This window comes from Eurytemora carolleeae, unplaced genomic scaffold (genome assembly GCF_000591075.1).
Source record: "Eurytemora carolleeae unplaced genomic scaffold, Eaff_2.0 scaffold1417, whole genome shotgun sequence".
In the NCBI taxonomy this organism is placed as follows: Eukaryota; Metazoa; Arthropoda; class Copepoda; order Calanoida; family Temoridae; genus Eurytemora; species Eurytemora carolleeae.
The window spans coordinates 33,270-52,731 of NW_019397301.1; the positions used below are offsets into that span (position 1 = coordinate 33,270).

At 32.0% G+C, this 19,462-nt stretch overlaps 1 protein-coding gene and 1 long non-coding RNA gene across 2 annotated transcripts; both read right to left on the reverse strand.

The window, feature by feature from the left end:
* Nucleotides 1-9,294: 9,294 nt before the first annotated feature.
* On the reverse strand, nucleotides 9,295-10,921 carry LOC111713372 (uncharacterized). Its single transcript, XR_002767678.1, has 2 exons — nucleotides 10,812-10,921; nucleotides 9,295-9,658 (listed from the first exon to the last, which is right to left on the reverse strand). It is a non-coding gene; the product is annotated as an uncharacterized LOC111713372 (long non-coding RNA).
* A 926-nt stretch (nucleotides 10,922-11,847) lies between these two features.
* LOC111713370 (uncharacterized protein ZK1073.1) lies at nucleotides 11,848-18,625 on the reverse strand. The gene is made up of 10 exons (XM_023488220.1): nucleotides 18,620-18,625; nucleotides 14,864-14,958; nucleotides 14,471-14,519; nucleotides 13,986-14,104; nucleotides 13,492-13,570; nucleotides 12,960-13,054; nucleotides 12,622-12,715; nucleotides 12,461-12,522; nucleotides 12,114-12,185; nucleotides 11,848-11,986 (listed from the first exon to the last, which is right to left on the reverse strand). The coding sequence occupies exons 2-10, from the start codon at nucleotides 14,938-14,940 to the stop codon at nucleotides 11,848-11,850; spliced, it is 786 nt and encodes a 261-aa protein (XP_023343988.1). The 5' UTR covers nucleotides 14,941-14,958; nucleotides 18,620-18,625.
* Between the last annotated feature and the right edge of the window lie 837 nt (nucleotides 18,626-19,462).

Sequence of the window (19,462 nt, forward strand, 5' to 3'; positions counted from 1 at the left end):
TGGGATATAAGGCAAGCTGTTTTGTAGAAATTTTACTATTTACATTCAAATCTTGGAAATCCGCATTGGCCAGAGAATTCCAAGATTTTCAAGGAATATATGTAACCAGAGAATTTCAAAATTTTCAAGGAATATATGTAACCAGAGAATTTCAAGATTTTCAAGGAATATATGTAACGTCAGCTGTGTTGAGTATAAACTGTACACTCCAGCTTTAAGGCAAATATTAAACACCTTTTTTAAAGATAAACACATATGCCCTTAGAAGGTAAGTGAACGGTTTAAAGGGTACCGTTGTAAATCAGACATCCACCTCTGTGCATGGAGGGTTATCAAAATTTACGCTCACAGTCCCTTAAAAGACCTTTTATAGATTCTCGCAGACCAGGGGCGAAATTTTTTTTTAAATTCTCAGGATATTAAAATAACTGGGGTTTTAAGCACCAGTATTTACTGGCGTTTATATGATTTCCAACCCTGGAGTTTAAGAATAAATACTGTAATTTTAAATAGTTTGTTAATTTTCGTAGTTTCGGATCGGCAGCTTATCAATATTTCTTCAAATTCAGCTAATTTTCATCAAGTTTTTTTAGTTGATTTACATTTAAAATTTGTGTAATTATTTTGTAAATTTAATCAAAAAAAAGGGTTGTCTGCAAGATCTGTTTGTGTAAAATTGAAATTGTCTAATGTGTAAAAAGATATCTGAATATCTGAATATAAATTGGAATGTATTCAAAACAATGACAAAAGCATAAATAAGAACAACTTAAAATGATTTGGAACTTAAATCCTGAACTTTAGACATTTAACAATAAATATAAATTATGAAGACGCCAAACTAAATTTTCAAAAGGCTAACTATGTCCAAAAGGCTAACTATGTCCAAAAGGCTAACTATGTCCAAAAGGCTAACTATGTCCAAAATTTAAGAAAATCTTTATTAACTCCATGGGCGGCTGACTAATTATAAAGAATGGCTTGGTTCCTTTGTCTAATACACAAAAATATCTTACCAAAACATTTCGTACATTCAGAAATCTTTAAAGTTTTGTTCAAAATATTTCTGTAGACCTTTAAAAATGTTTTATTTTCTTGCAGACAGCAGTTATTCCAATCATTGTGACACCCTACAATGCATACTGTAATATCAGAACTTGTTTTGCAGTCTGTTCAGCGGAACAATATCAAAAGTCAACAATTGATAAAGTTGTGCAAAATCTAACTTGAATGTAATTATACAAAAGCAATATTGTCAAAATGTAAAATGTACTGTAAATAATGCACAAGCTGTCTAAAATAAGTTAGAAATAAATAATTTTTGAATGAAAAATAGGCAATCCATTATCCATTCTTAAATCCGATATCTTTATTAAGATATATATAATACGCAATCCATTATCCATTCTTAAATCCGATATCTTTATTAAGATGTCGGAAACGCGTTAACAAAGAATTACATTTTTAAGCTGAAATTTGGTCTCTGAAAAAAAATCAGGTTTTATGGAAAAATTAGAGAGGCAAAATTTAGCATTTAGTACATATAAAAATAATATAATCAATGAATAATTTTGGTTTTTATTCAGTAAAATATATTTAAAGCTGTGAAGCCATCCATGATAAACAAAATTAAAGGAAATACACATTCAGGCATTATTCAAGTGATATTGGACCAACAGTTCATGCTTATATAAAGAAAAGACGCCATTATTTAAATATAATTAGAATCAAAAATAATTTCATTTCTTTATATTCCCCTTAGCAACCTGCAACAGAGCTCACTACGTGGTCCAAGCTCGAAACAGCCATGAAAGCTGAGCTAAGCCACATGCTATAAGTGCAAACACAACAGGAGACACATGTGACAAATAAACTTTGTTAAGAGAATATATAAATATACAAATATCAAGCCGGGCCCACCATCCCTCCCTCCCCCTTTCCCAACCCCAGGACAATATGTTGCCTGTAGACCCAAGCAATTGCCAACCCACTCGCCAATATATTCCCATTTTTTTATTTTAATTTTAATTTAAAAAACTGTATGGAAAACAGTGCCTAGTTAATGTTATAATTATACAAGGATCCACTACTTTTAATTTACAAAACAAATTTTTTTACCTTTACACCTATTGTTTCCATTTTTTGTATTATTTAAAGACGTTTAAAGAAACTTCACATTCTGATATTAATATTTTTTTTTGTTGCAAAATACGTCGAACCGATGATTTTTTATGTGCATATTTGTCTCTTAAAAAGTATAAGGTTTTAGGAGTTCTTAGAGGTTCCACTAGAATTGTATCACTTCTAAAAATTTCTAAATTTTAAATTTAAACATTTGCTTTTCTTGTTCTACTTTTTTTAACATTAAAATAAATCTATAATTCTTATTTCTAAAAGCTGTTAGTTCATCGTCGAAAAATACTAACAATCCTCCACCAATTTATATTAAATATAGTGTTAACAATAAATATGTAACTATCCTTATCCTTTCGTTTCTTTTTCCTTTTAATTCAATTTTTATATATTTTAGAATTGGGGGGAAATATTCCCACAACCTCTACTTTTAGAGGTTTTTAAATGTTTTCTCCTGAAACACTTAAATGTATGTTTTTGTTAAATTTCATAAATATTTTTTTTACTTTTACTTTTTACGCTAAATGTTGAACCTGCGAGAAAATGCATGTAAAAAAAGTGAACCATTTATTAATGTCGTTTTTTCTTTATATTTACGCTTAGAAAAAAAATAATGAAAGTTCAAAATAAGCAAACTTTTACAGAATACAGTTTTGAAATATTTCACAAGTGTATTTGTGAATTGCTTGTGTGATTGCTTTTAAAAGTCAAAAAAACCTTAAAACCATAACTAACTGCACTTCATTTTAGAGTAAAACCTAGCCCTACCTTACCTGTCAATCCTTTCCTCTTTTTCTTAAAAATCAATGTAAATTTCGAAAACTTGATCTTCATATTCAAATATATTAAAAATGTTTTCGTGAAGTGAATTTTATGCATGGCACGGATGACTGATTAAATCTGATGAATTCTGTCATGACAAACAAATCTTTCAAAAACTGAATTCAAAATAAAAAAGATTTAGCAGAAAGGGAGTAAACACCTAAAACTGTAGATGAATTAACCTAACATTTCTACAACCTGGGACCAGATTGATAGTTGGACCACGTATACATTGTTCAGCCACTTATTTTGTGCCCCGATTGAGATATATGTAAATATTCAACATGTTTGTAATCAAATAAGTCAACGACATTAGGTAGCAAAGCAATGGTATATATTCAAAAACTACCCCCCTCCCCCCTGGGGAGGGAAGGAACAGAAATAACTAAATACAAAAAATTCTTACCGCAAACTTCATTTATCTCACACAAAAATCATTGATTTTTCAAGAGAATATATATTTGCTGGTTCAGCAAACTACTATTTTGAGTATATTTGCTGGTTCAGCAAAGAATTATTTTGAACATATTTGCTGGTTCAGCAAACTACTATTTTGAGTATATTTGCTGGTTCAGCAAACTACTATTTTGAGTATATTTGTTGGTTTAGCAAAAAACTATTTTGAGTATATTTGCTGGTTCAGCAAACTACTATTTTGAACATATTTGCTGGTTCAGCAAACTACTATTTTGAGTATATTTGCTGGTTCAGCAAACTACTATTTTGAGTATATTTGTTGGTTTAGCAAAAAACTATTTTGAGTATATTTGCTGGTTCAGCAAACTACTATTTTAAGCATATTTGCTGGTTGAGCAAAAAACTATTTTGAGCATATTTGCTGGTTCAGCAAACTACTATTTTGAGTATATTTGCTGGTTCAGGCAAGAATAATTTTAAGCATATTTGCTGGTGCAGCAAATAATTATTTTGAGTACATTTGCTGGTTTAGTAAATAATTAATTTGAGTATATTTGCTGGTTTAGCAAATAATTATTTTGAGCATATTTGCTGGTTTAGCAAAAACTATTTTGAGTACATTTGCTGGTTTAGTAAATAATTAATTCGAGTATATTTGCTGGTTTAACAAATAATTATTTTGAGCATATTTGCTGTTTCAGCAAATAATTATTTTGAGCATTTTTGCTGGTTCATGGAAATATTGATTTTGTCAGAAAACGGAGATTCACACTCTTTGGATCATAAAACAGTTAGATAAGAGATATTATTAGAAAAATATACCATAGATAGATAGACACTACACAGATGGTCAGATAGACACTAGACAGCTAGAACGATAGACACTACAAAGATAGTCAGATAGACACGATATAGATGGACAGATATAAACTAGACAGATAGACAATAAAAAGATGGACAGATTGACACAGGACAGATGGACAGATATAAACTAGACAGATGGACAGATAAACACTAGACAGAAAGACACTAAACAGATTAACAGATACAAATACAGATACAAACAGCTTGAAAAGACAGCTTGACAGATTGAATATAGTATATACAATGAATGCATTCAGATATTTATATACAGTAAGTTCGATAAAAAATGTAAATTAATTCACTAAACAATTTACAATTTAACAAAATTTAGTGTTATTTGATGTTTTGTGTGTTCAGGTTTGAGAAAAAAAAATCTATACATTTTAAAAATGTTTAGACAAGACAAAATCTTTAAATTACCCTGACCATTGGTAGTAAAATAATTCGGTATTTCCTGGAGATCGATTTTTGAACCCCCCATCCTGATTGCAGCTATAAACATGGGCCTTTTTTTCATACATCACAAAAGACTACTTCAGAATTGTGAATTTTGACTAGATTTCCCCTTTAAACTTTTAGTGTTTTAAAACACAGGAACATTGTTTTTTTGTTTACATAAATATAAAATCTACGAAATATTTTTAGTTAATTGGACAACTCCAACTCTTTGGACTCCAGCCGTTTAAAACCCGACACTTAGTAAATGAAAACCTGTAAAACTAACTGTAACTAAACATGAGTCCGGTTTCCTTTAAAACCTCACCCAACTGTCAACTCTGTCATCACGTAGCGAGGAATCCCTAAACTAAGAGAGAAGACTACTGACTACTGACTAAACAAAATCAGCTGCTTTCCGGCTGCCGGTACGGTACTTTCTCATCATTCATATCAAGCTCTCCTTTAGCACGGAGCAACGAAACAACAGAATTTCCGACCATTTAAATGAATTACGGAACAAAATCATTGACAATTTCTTTAGCTTCTGAAACAAACATACTTTTAAAAAAGAATAAGATTGTTACTTTATTTCAAATTCAAGTCTAGAAGTTAATATATCAAGGCTCACATTTTTTTTCATTTTTCCAGTGGGCCTTAACGTCCTCTAAAAACATAAATGACGGTGTATCTTTCGACCTACGCATATCATCTTACTCCACTTCCGACCTTCGCCATGATCCGCTATACTACACTCCGACCTTACAGTAGCACAAGGGTTTATACGGCTGTAATTTGGACTTGCAAGGGTGCGTACGCAGATTAATTTCGATTAATTTCGAGTATTATGCGTATTCTGGCGTTAAAGATTGGAGATAATCTAATGATATGGGACGCTCATATTTTCATGCTTGAGCTTTTTTGATCTTTACAGGATATATTTACAATTTTACATCAAATTTACTTTCCCTGTATTAATAATAAGTATTGGCAATTCGTGATTCAAAATATTTTGCAGTACATTTATTTATATTTTTAACTCAAATCTCTATACATATTAAATACCTCCATTTTTTTTTCGCAAATAGTTTCTCATTTAATAAATATCAATTAAGGCAACATACATCTATCTTAATAAATTATAATGTGTGATACAGGGTGTCCCACGAAACATGACAGAATTGGTAAATAGTTTTGAATGTCGTCTTCAATGCACTTATTAGATACTACGGGCCTGAATCAATAAATTCTGAAGTCCCCGTACGTGGTGAACCCTCATTAAGCTCTGTAACGTGTATAATTTACAGGGTGTCCCGCGAAACCATGACAAGACGATTGACTGTCGTCATAGAACTTCGTATTTATTTGTGACATTCAGTCGTCAACCTAGTTCCACATTCTTAAAACAGTAAACACAAAATTCTTCTAGTACCTAGTCCTGAAATTTTCAAAATGTGGTCTGCCTTTTCTGTGTTGTCAATATTACCGGAGATATTAAGAATTTCGCTCAGATTTTATTAAAGAAAACCAAAATTTGTATTTTGTGATTATCAACTAGAATTAGAAATTTGCATCTAAAATCAAGTTTACGAATAAATGCCAGTTTTTTTCACAGATCAATGACGACCATCAGTTCGTCTTGCTACTGTCATGTTTCGTGGGACACCCTAACTGTATAATCTATACAAATCAGATTTCAAACCATTAAAAACTGGAAATAACCAAAAGTATCTAAAGTATTATTCACGTTTCTTACAGAAATATAATATGTGACACATGGGTGACGGGTGGGGGGGGGTGGGGTTAAACTGGAATTTGAACATATGTAAATACATACAATACATTTATCATGTTATGTATGTATTCAAATCATGAATTTATGTGTTTAAATCAGCAATTATAAGGCAGATATATGAAGAATAGATACAGGGTGTCCCAAAAACATGGGAATTCAGTGACGAATTCGATATCGTCTTTTCAAATAATTCTTTGATTTAGTATAGTGATACCTACTGAGAGGCTGTAATCTGTAAGAGTTTCGTCTGCTATGTTTACATTTTGTTTGTTTATGTTTTGACTGCAACCGGTTGTACTTAGTAAAACAAGAAAATTACAGTATACAAACAGAGTAAACTTGTCCGTATTCACTGTTCATCTTGCGGAGACATTATAGACACATCTTTGCAGTCTTTTACCCTTTTCTTTAAATAAACTCTAGCAGACATAATAATATTATGGCTTTTGAAATTAGGTATTACAATGCTAATTCAGAACAAAGACGATATCGAATTCGTCACTGAATTCCCATGTTTTTTGGGACACCCTGTACCATACGTCCATATACTAGTTTTCATTTTACAGAGCGTCCCATATCATATTAGATTATCTTCAATCTTTAACGACAAAATAAATCTTTAATACTCGAAAAACTTATCATTTTCCGCAAGAAAATTCTTATATAAGCCTTATATTATTTTTCAAAATGATAAATTCTAATTAAATTTTCTGATTAGTCCCGAAAATCGTAATTTAGACCCGTTCTCGGTCTAATATGATGTGGGACACCCTGTATTAAAAGAAATAATTATAAGATTTATTTTAACAAAAAGAAGATAAAAGGCAAAACACAGGGTCAATATTTTTAATATTTTTTTTTAGGTACAGGGTGTCCCACGAAACATGACAGTTGGTGAATAGTTAAAAATGTCTTCTTCCATAATATGTCAAGTTGTTTGTTACCACAGAGAATAATAATACATTTTTTATGGCATCCATATTACAGTAAAATTGATTTCTAAGTAAATTATCTTTGAGTAAAGTTTTTTAAAACTAAATAAACAGCAAATAGTCTTTAATATCTAATACAGCTTATGGAAGAAGACATTAAAACTTTTCACCAACTGTCATGTTTCGTAGGACACCCTGTATAAAGTAAAGTCATGTAATATATTTATCACTCTTTTTGGTATTACACAAACATTAAAATACTAAAAAGAGGAAGGTGGAAACTCACCCAAATGAAAATTTCGCTTTTTTTCGCGAAAATTTTTGTTCGCGAGAAACCCCATGAAAGTACTGTGTGCAAAGGGCGGTTAAGTTTATTTTGATAAATAGATTGAAGAATCAATAGCTGGGTATATAAACTAAACCTTCTAACAGAATTAGACTGTTCTTTATTATACAATATTTTTGGGTTAACATGTAAATTCTACTTGTTAATGATAGAAAATGATAAATGATAAGAAAATTTGATACTTTTTAAAATTCACAACTTTGCTAGACAAGCCTTTCTTGAACCAAACAAAGTAAGAATTATTTGAATACAAAACCAGAAACCTTTTAGTAGATGGTAAAATGGCTCGAAACGTTTTCGGTTTTGACCAAAAATGTTTCTAATTTACAAGTGACAAGTTAAAGCTATTGGTAAATGAAACGCTTACTCAGTCTGGCCAAGTCGGCAAAGAAAACTAATATCCAACCTATTCCTGGTTTTGGGGATATAAACTTCCTGGTTTAGGGGACATAAACTTCTTGGTTCTGGGGACATAAACTTCCTGGTTTAGGGGACATAAACTTCCTGGTTTAGGGGACATAAACTTCCTGGTTTAGGGGACATTAACTTCCTGGTTTAGGGGACATTAACTTCCTGGTTTAGGGTTAATAACATTCCTGGTTTAGGGGACATAAACTTCCTGGTTTAGGGGACATCAACTTCCTGGTTTAAGGGACATAAACTTCCTGGTTTAGGGGACATTAACTTTCTGGTTTAGGGGACATTAACTTTCTGGTTTAGGGGACATTAACTTCCTGGTTTAGGGGACATAAACTTCTTGGTTTAGGGGACATTAACTTTCTGGTTTAGGGGACATAAACTTCCTGGTTTAGGGGACATAAACTTCCTGGTTTAGGGGACATGAACTTCCTGGTTTAGGGGACATAATCTTCCTGGTTTAGAAGACATAAACTTCCTGGTTTATGGGACATAAATTTCCTGGTTTAGGGGACATAAACTTCCTGGTTTAGGGGACATTAACTTCCTGGTTTAGGGTTAGTAACCTTCCTGGTTTAGGGGACATAAACTTCCTGGTTTAGAAGACATAAACTTCCTGGTTTATGGGACATAAATCTTCCTGGTTTAGGGGACATAAACTTCCTGGTTTAGGGGACATTGACTTTCTGGTTTAGGGGACATTAACTTCCTGGTTTAGGGGACATTAACTTGGTTTAGGGGACATTTACTTCCTGGTTTAGGGGACATAAACTTTCTGGTTTAGGGGACATTAACTTCCTGGTTTAGGGGACATTAACTTCCTGGTTTAGGGTTAATAACCTTCCTGGTTTAGGGGACATCAACTCCCTGGTTTAGGGGACATTAATTTTCTGGTTTAGGGGACACTAACTTCCTGGTTTAGGGGACATTAACTTTATGGTTTAGGGGACATCAACTTCCTGGTTTAGGGGACATATAACTTGGTTTAGGGGACATCAATTTTCTGGTTTAAAAAGCACAGACACAAAATTCAAAAATATATTAAATATATTAAATTTATTCAGAAAACAAAGTTTCAAATCTAAAAACTAAACTATCAAGCTCCCTCTCATCATGATTAATAATAACAAACATGAACTTGGAAAAATTTATTTAGCAACAATGATAATAATACAATTTGAGGTATTTTTAAGTCGATTTTACGCCAAAGTTTAGCTGTAAATTACAAACTGAAATAACATGAATACTTCTAAAAACCACAAGTTACAAAAATGCATAACAAACAAAATGTTAAAATATTTTAGAACTGGTAGGCTTAAATATTAAGCAATAAAAAAACAGTTTCAAAATTAATTACTGCATCAAAAATCTCATTTAGATCGTTTTTTAAAAATCGAATTTTTCAAAGACTTATTTTCGAAAGTCGTCTTTACTCTTTAATGGGTGACCGAGAATCTGCGTAGGTTAGGCTTATCGTACATTTCCATGGAGATACGCCTGAAAAAGAAAAAAAGTTCGTTTGTTTTTGTCTTATAATTTTTAACCGCCTTTTGGCTAACATTACCGACCTATGAGGAAGGTAAAGTTACTTTACGTCCCTTGGGACAATTCAGTAAATTAACTACCCGCTCTGCGAAGTTTTCGTGAACAAATTCTCCCAATTTCATCTCAAAAGACGATAAAATTCTGTACACAGACTTTTTCGGGAAATTAAAAATTAACTTTAGTTTGGCATCCCTCGACCAATTTTGTCTACAAAACAATACTCGCTGCGCTCTGGATGTTTTGTAAGCAAAATATTGATCTTGGAAAACCCTCGGTAAAGTCAAACTCCCTTAACTCTCCTGTAAAGTAGTTGTAATTGATTAAAACACATTTGACAGTGAGACTCATAAAACTTTGAAGTAAGAAGACGACTGTTAGACTTAAGTTGTGACTTTAAATGTATAATGTACAATAAAACAAAACAAATGTGCAGTACACCATAAAATACATAAGATTGATTTAATATCGTTTTTCCATTCTACAACTAAGAGAAAAAAAATTTAATCTTTTTATTGATAGTGTTTCATTTTGAAATCTTATTTTCCCAAACTTAAAGATGAGAAGAGGGGGGGATAACAAAATAATACATAGTACAAAACTAAAGGGGGGGGAGGGGCAAATAGGTTTCTTATAGTCCAAAAATGAGAATTGGGTGTAATAAAGTCAGTAATACTTTATTACAAAAGTAAGTTTCAATACAGCGAAACCAGAAAACTTTGGAATAGGAAGACGACATTGAAGCAATAATGAAGTATAATTGATGATCAAATAGTTTTACTATAGTAACTTATTAATTCAAAGGAAATGAGTATTTGTCACAAACTTAAATTTTTAAATCCCATTATCTTTAGAACCTGATGGAGTAAACATTTGATATTTCAAACTTAGATTATTTGATCTAACAGTATACTTAGTTTGAAATAAATAAGGTCTAAGCCATTGGGTTCCAAAGATATAGGGATTGGAAAATCAGAGTTTGTGGCAAAGACTCAATTCTTTTGGTTGTGTACACTGCACAAATACTGTGTTTTATGTTAAAGTTATAACTTAAGTCTATAAGTTCATTCCAGAGTCTTATTTATGTTTATTACTGTAGTAATATCACCTTTGCATCCTGGGAGAGTTCTCCTCAGTGCTTGAGACTGACCCAGCTTTGGACACTTTCCTCTTAGCTGTAGCCATCATACCCAACCCCTGCAAAATATGCAATCTAAAGGGAATGTAAGAGTAATTTCAAGTGGCCCTCCATGCAAAGATGACACTGTCCTATTTACAATGGTACCCTTAAACCTTAATCTGATAAAAAATGTGGAAGATATTGTCGTTTTTCTGACACGAATAGTTTTTATTTCTGCGAGTTTCAACATTGCTTCAAATTTAGATTAATTCTTTGATATGATTTTAAACGTGCATTCATTGTACACTGTACACACTACACAGGCATAAAAAAATAAACAAAGCCATTTATTATTCAACAGTAAACAGACATAAACATTTAAATAGACAGTAAACAGACATAAACATTTAAATATATAGTAAACAGACATAAACATTTAAATAGACAGTAAACAGACATAGACATTTAGATAGAGAGTAAACAGACATTGAAATTAAGATAAACAGTAAACAGACATAGACATTTAAATAAACAGTAAACAGACATAGACATTTAGATAGAGAGTAAACAGACATTGAAATTAAGATAAACAGTAAACAGTCATAGACATTTAGATAAACAGTAAACAGACATAGAAATTTAGATAGAAAGTAAACAGACATAGACATTTAGATAGACAGTAAACAGACAGAGACATTTAAATAGAGAGTTAACAGACATAGACATTTAGATAGACAGTAAACAGACATAGACATTTAGATAAACAGTAAAAAAAATAGATATTAAGATAGTCAGTAAACAGACATAGACATTTAAATAGACAGTAAACAGACGTATACATTTAATTAAACATAAAACAGACAAAGAAATTTAGATAGACAGCAAACAGACATAGAAAATGAGAAAAGCACATAAACATTTGAATTAGAAAGCACGCCCCCACCCTGTGAGACTAAATTTAAGATGAAATAAGTGTTGTTATTTTTACTACAACAACTTCAAGTTACGGGACTACTTGTTCCTGTTAAATTAACCCTGTTATAACCCTGTAAGCCTGTACTACCTTGATAATGGAGGCTTTCCCCGGCTTAACCCTAGCAATAATCTCGTCAGCGTCAGCTAGTACACCAGATAGTCCACCACTCACAAGGAGCAGATCAAAACTAATCAATAAAATAATCATAAAGACGACATTTTTATACTTTTGATCCATAATAATATAAGAGAAATCTTTTTTATTTAACTTTTTTTAATTTGTTAAATAAATGGAAATTTTAAACAAAATGCTACCTGACACGGTCCATCAGTTCCTCTAGCATAGAGTTTCTTCGAGTGTACACTTCACTATACTTTCGCATATTTCTTAAAACAATAATGAAATATTATTTGAACCCAGGTGCTATGTACTATAGGACACTTCGAGCTGGGGAAAAGAAAGACGACTTTTATTATTATCCAATAACCATGAAACACGGCAATTGTGCAGCGTACACAGACCCTTTCATTTAATAATTTAACGTTGAAACTGTTTGCTTTGACAACATCAAATTCACATAATTTCTCAAAAGACGTTTTCCTCTTCCACAATTTTATGGTTCCCACTGTACCATTTATAATGATTTTGATATTTTACTCACTGTTTATTGAGCTGACCCTCCTCCGGCGTTACATTGTTCCCATCTACCAGTCCAATAGTTTCCTAATTCAAATATTTATCAAAATATCCACATATGTCGTCGTTATCTTTAGAAATTCAAATTGGCGGGAATATTTAGAAATTTAAAATGGCGGAAAATACCAAGATGGACTCCAGGTAGGATGTTGAGGGAGCAGATGCTGTTCCATTGATCATGATCACACCTTCCGTCCTTGTTGGGTGGCACATTCCAAACCTTAACATAAAAAAGTATTATATAAATTTTTAGCTTTAAAAAAAACTGACATGCATACAAAAATATTGCCCTTTTTTATTTTACAATAAATATGATTGTTACAAGAGTTGTTTTAATATAGTTCAATTCATGATTTAATAAAACCAAACCTCATAAGGTTTCATAAAAATATGGACTTGAGATTCATCATCTAAACTTAAGCTGGTGTCAAGAAACCGGTTTAAATCCTGTTCTCCGTGTATACCTGAGAGCAATATAGGCTCCAGCTCCATCTCCGAGCAGAACAATACTCTTAATACGTAGTTCATCCAGAACAGTTACCAGGCTCATACCAATATCCTAACAGATAACAAGTGGTTCAAGACTCTTCACTTTAAGGGTTGAAAGCCCGGTTCACATCGGTTCCCTTGAAGCCCAGCCTTAGATGGTCAATAGTGTGGAAGAAATCGTCGTTTTTCGGTTTTCTTGCTTCCAAGGTGTTTAATTCTGATAATTTCTCCATTTCTTCGGACGCAGAAATGCGTAAGCCACATTTGTAGAGAAATTAGGAAGCTGGAAACTTTTGAAAACACTAAATTGATTTGAATCATGTCATATGATTTAACTTAGATCTCTTCTAACTTACAGACGACTTACAGACTGGGGATGAAAATTAGTGAGAAGTGGAAGTTTTTCAGTGTTATAGAAAGAAAACAATTGAGAGTTGACAAAGCAAGGCTTTGACCCCCTCCCCGGCCCTGGTTGACCCTTTGTAAAAAAGATGACCGGCCACTGACCTGGAGTGAGGGGAAGTTGACCGTTAGTTCTTCAGCCTCGGGGGATTGTCCAAACAAGGATACATGGAGGAACATACACCTAGAAATTTTACAATTTTGGATCATAGCTTTACAAAATAATTATTTACAGAGTAGTCAACATATATATCAATACAGCTTCGGCCTTACTGACATGGTGATGTAATATAATTTCTACTATATATATATATATATAAGAAAGAGTGATCAGTATGTGTATATATATATATATATATATATATATATGTATATACTGATCACTCTTTCTTATGTAGCATCTCCGTGCCAGATTCGCCAGATACTGTGTTGAAATATATGTCAGACTCTGTAATATATATCACAATTTCAGCAAACAATTTTATAAACAAGTAATCTCTGTTTGTTTGTTTGGGTGTTTGGTTGTATGTTTGAGCATAGCAGTTGGGCCTGAGAGTCGAATGAGTACATTGACATAAATGTCCCAGACAATGATATACCTGTTCTTGACCTCGAGCATCTCCGGGTGGTTGATGAAGTCCACCATGGACCTGTAGGAGGAACCAACATTGTGAATAGTCATGATAACAGGACCATATCTTTGCTTCTCAAGATCTCCCTGCATTTATAGCAATCATATTACAGTGGTCACCAAAATAAATGATATCTCAATGTCGACTATTGGACCATAATTGTCACTTTGAAGAAAATATTTTTTCTTAAAAATTTCATTTGAGATATTTACTATAAATATAATATGTTTTTCTTTTTTGTAAAGTCTGTCATTTTTTGTTAATGATAATTTTTTTAAATTAATATTATTATGTAAAAAATTTAACAAAATTTATTTGACCTAAAACTACTAATCTAATTGCCCTGAGCTGAAAAATGAGATTCCAATGTATCCAATGTCCAAAATGAAGACGACTTTTGAACCAACCAAACTTGTATCCCACTATGCAATCTACATAATGCTAACATTTACCTGAAGATACACTGAGATTGGAGGACAGTTCTCCAGCTCGAAAATATACCTAAGTTAAAAATGGAATTACCTTGTTTACATTTAAAAATTTGCTCGTGTTAATCTTGAAAATAAATTGGAAAAGAAATTACTTGAAGAAATAGTGTATTAATATTGATAGTAATATGTTTGCATTTTCTTTTCCAAAATAAATATTAAAATCTTTTTATAGTTTTTCATTACATCCCTGTCCAGCTACAGGTTTATTATTATTCATTACATCCCTGTCCAACTACAGATTTATTATTATTTATTATATCCCTGCTCGGCTACAGGTTTATTATTATGTATTATATACCTGTCCAGCTGTAGGTTTATTATTCATTATACCCCTGCCCGGCTTAAAGCTGTTACCTGGATACACCGGTCAAATCAGTCTCAGAGCAGTGCTTGATCAGCTCAATGTTCTCAGTTTTGTGCTCCTCGGCCATTTTATAAAAAAAGATATTCTGAAGTTTTCAATCAATCACAAATCCAAGAACAAAATCTTTTTGGATGGAGACTCAATTATGATCACGAATTTTTCCAGGGGGGCTTTAATTTTTGTTCTTTTTATGGGGGACGGGTCAGCATTCATGGGGAAAAAATGGAAACCATGGATTTTAATGATCTAAGAGGGCTGAGCCCCCACAGCAACCCCCCCCCCCATAACTGAATACCCCTTTTGCTATGATAAACCTGTGTTATGTTCAAATGTATCTTTTTTTAATGGAGATTATTTGCAATGCACATTAAAGGGATACCTTCCTTGTAACATGATTTTTCACACAAAAATTCGTCTTCACCTGATGTTAAAAACTTTTCATAAAAATAGATCTCTACTTAACTTTCTGAAAGAACATAAAAAAATAGGGTTTTTATAAGAATCACACTGTTGCATGGCAACAGAGGGTTGTCACTTTAAATGTTATCGATAGAGTTTAGGGAATAATCATCACACACAATTATAGTTATTTAGACTCGAAAATTTCGCAAATTCGTAATGGTTATTTAACAATTTTATTTCCATTTAACATTTGCAGAATTGCATAAAAATTAGTCTTCTTCTGGAAACTTTTACAAATCGTAAGAAGACGAAAATTTCAATTTGGTGAATTAAAACTAAAATAAAGGGTCTAGAGTTGATATTTGTAATATTATCTATGATAAATATAATCTAGTAAACAATATAGTTCTTTAAAAAAATTATAATTATCAATTGCTTTCCCGACAAATGTTTAAAAGTAATTATCACTGTATATTTCTAGCAATTTACTGTTAAAATAAAAGAAATATGAATTTAATAAATGTATACTGTCATCTTTATTTGTGTCTTTCAGTATATGTTTTAGATTTACTGTAATATGATATTGTTTGAGGTATTTTGTAAAACTGAGAAAATTATGTTGGATCAATTTTTTTAGGGTGTTTTTAATGTAATTGTTTTGAATAATATTGTTTTGTACATATTTTATGTTGAAAAAACTATTTGGAACATGCTTTTCATTTGATAAATCTGCCCGTGTTCTACACTTTTAAATTCTTTAATGTAAATGTAAAAAAAATATAATGCAAAATTATTCTAGTTAATGTGTTAAATTGGTTAATTCCTAATAAAAATAACCCTTAAAGGGTCATGTGAAATTAAGTTAAAGTGAAACTTTCCAACTTTAGAGTGGTTGTCCAGTTTTCAACGGTACCCTTAAAACCTTCGAGAATGATCAAGATATCCTTATTTCACTTCATCAAAATTGATTAGTTTCAAGTTTGGTTTCTAGAAGTAGATATCTGACTCAGTGTCACTCATCAGACACAGGTCAAAAGGTACCCTATAGAAGTTGTAAATTGGATATGACATTTTTTTAAAAAAGTACTTTTGCATTCCAATTAAAGGGGCTGTGGAAGTACTTTTGAGTGACTCTCCATTCTTTGAGTGCCATATCAGATTCACAACGGTACTCTTTAAAGCCTTGTCTGATGAAGCATGGATGAGATTTTAATGGTTTCTGTTTTGTAAATTGCCTATTTTCTATTGTGGTTCTATACAAATGTGAATTGTGGATTTCTTGCTATAACAGAAACATGGAAAAATGTAAGAATCAACAGAATTTCCAGATATAAACGAGGAAATCTTCCATATTATCGATCAGATGAATATGTTAAGATACTCCGGTTAAGGGCCATTGGAGTATAAAACGTAATTGTTTATACAGGCTTACTCACACAGGATGAGACTCCAACTTTTTAAATTCAACAATCTGCATAGAAAGAAACCATAAATGCAAAAACAAAGACTCAATAAATTCTGTACAGTCGTCACTGTCAGAATCATATACAGGGTTACCCACAAAGGATGAGAATCAAAGACGATTGTTCGGAATTTGCTTAGTACGTTTTCTTGTATTAAGGGTTTCTTGTTATAGACCAAAACTGGATTATGTGCTTAATCATTAAATATGAAGCCATCAAAATACTCAATTGAAAGCAAAAACTAAGACTTAAACTTTGTAACGTCATATTTTTAAAGTTTGTGGGTAACCCTGTATATAACAATTTCTAAAACTGCGTACTTCACATTTTGCGTCAAAACACGAAGTGATATGAACGTCCGTGTGTAGATAATGACGCAAATAACCACTATTGGTTCAATACTCTGAACGCATTGATCAACCCTATAGTAATGTAGAAATACTACTGCGTCTATATTATTTCCTAACAAACCCCTCCCTCTAACTACCTCACCCCCCCCCCCTCCTGCCTCCCTTTCATCCCCTTGCGTGGTTTATACACCCTAGCCTTCGCATTCATATATCCAATAGGGTTAAACCGAAATGTAAATTATTTCGATTTATACCAACATTTCTGAATCATTTTAGGAACTTCAAGGAATTTACTCTGTTTGGTGGAATACCATGCCTTACTTTTTGACGTTTCGGATCAATCCTAATTAACCCTAACATGCATTTCCTACAAGTGCCAATCCTTTTTTAAAAATAAATCTTAAATGTTTAAACTTTATATTAATTACAAAACTTAACTAGAGAAAATAACTAATGTTTTTTCAGTTAACCCTAATTCAGGTTTCTACGTTTCTCTGAAATCCTTATCTCTTAACCCTACCCCCCCCCCCCCTTGGCCCGAATTTCTCTTCACTTCACAGCCCACATGTAGAATTTAACCCTAAGATGCAGGTCAATGAACTGCCTAAACTCTCCAACTCTTGAAAACATTTAACGTATATAGTCTCATTAATCATGACAATTGTAATAAATGCAAACAGACATTTAACAAAGTTTTTGCTAAATGGGGCTTCTATACTTATATTGATTTTTAAAATAAACCCTCCTTTAAAAGGGAAAAAGTCTGAAACTTGAAAAAGTTAAGTTTTAATAAACAAAATTGAATTTTTTTCTTCCAATTTTTCAAACTCACGAAAATATTTACATCTTTGTGTGGATTAATATGCAATTTAGGTTTTTGAATTATGTCTGCATGATGGGATCAAAATACCAAAATTAAAGTCAAAATTAAAGCATCTGTAAGAAAATCTTTAAAAATTTTGCTCAAAGGACTGTTTCATTTTCATTAAACTTTAATGTCAAAATAGAATAAACATGTCTTCAATCTTTATTCTCAAAAAAAATATTTAGCATACGTCACATGGGAGAGTAGCAAAAAACTACTAAAATTAAAACAGATTTTTTACACAAATGGTATTATATTAAACCCCTTTTCTGAGCAAAAATAAGGAATAAGATTTACTAAGGATGTGTTTAATTCTGATAATTTCTAGCTTCGCCTGGGGTATCATGTACGAATACTCAATTGTTGCTATTGCACTCCTGGATGCCGAGTCCATTAGCGCCGGATCCAATCAGGGTTCAGTCATGTGTTTGTTGTCTATTCTGAACCAATAGAAATAGTATTGCGGTAACATCTATCTTTCTATCTAACTCATTATCCAACAGAGTTATGATTCCTATCAGTGAATGGAAATATTTACTTCTTCTTAATGTATAGTGGATGAAGAATCAACTATTGTAAATCATCAATTTTCAGATAGATGAACACGTGAATCATTTGTGCTCGCACAAAGGGTTACCTGGGATATGCTTGTGAATCAGACAAGACCTCTTTTAAAAACTAAAAACTAAGGATGGGTAAAGCTCCGTTAACGAAACAGAGGTTTTTGAAATTAACGAAAGAGTCCGTTAACCAGCAGAAATAATCGTTAAAGGGAGTGACCGGCAATGTATATGGTGGTTGAACTGAGAATGTAGTATTGTGGAGAAATTTTGTTGGATTCATTTGAGACATAAAAAACGTTTTAATGATGTATAATTACTGAGTTTGAGCCAAAGTCAATGTCCAAAATCATACATTTAGGTGGTTGCGTTTTGAGAATCAATTTTTTTAAATTATCAAAAACGACGACAAAAAATGTAAAAAAAAAGGCTACAGTAAACTATTTAGAAGTTAAGGAATTCATATTTCTCAATTGATATTTGATCAAAAAATCAATATTTATGAATCAATTATTTCTTTTTCATAAATATATCAAATTTCTTATTCTTCATGAATACTTCTTTGTATAGTTGCAAATTTGTCATTCAACTTGACGTTACCAAAACTCGACGCCCGTTAAAATTCCCTCTGCTCAATAGTTTCTCAACCTCTTTATTCAGTTGGACCCAAACGTGGTTGAACACAGAAGGTAGAGGTTTATAAACAAATTTACGAAATTTTATTTAGATTCCCTGGAAATCATAATGAAAAGACGACATTTGAAGAAATATATTTAATTATGAACTTTTAAACTTAGCTAAGAATAACTCCATGGTTCTCGAGTTCCACAATCAAAATTTAAGACAAATCGGTTCCCGAGTTATGATCGGACAAACAAACCAACAAACAGAGATTACTACTTTATATGTAAAGATATAAGGCGAGCTACGACACTTTAGGTCGTCAATA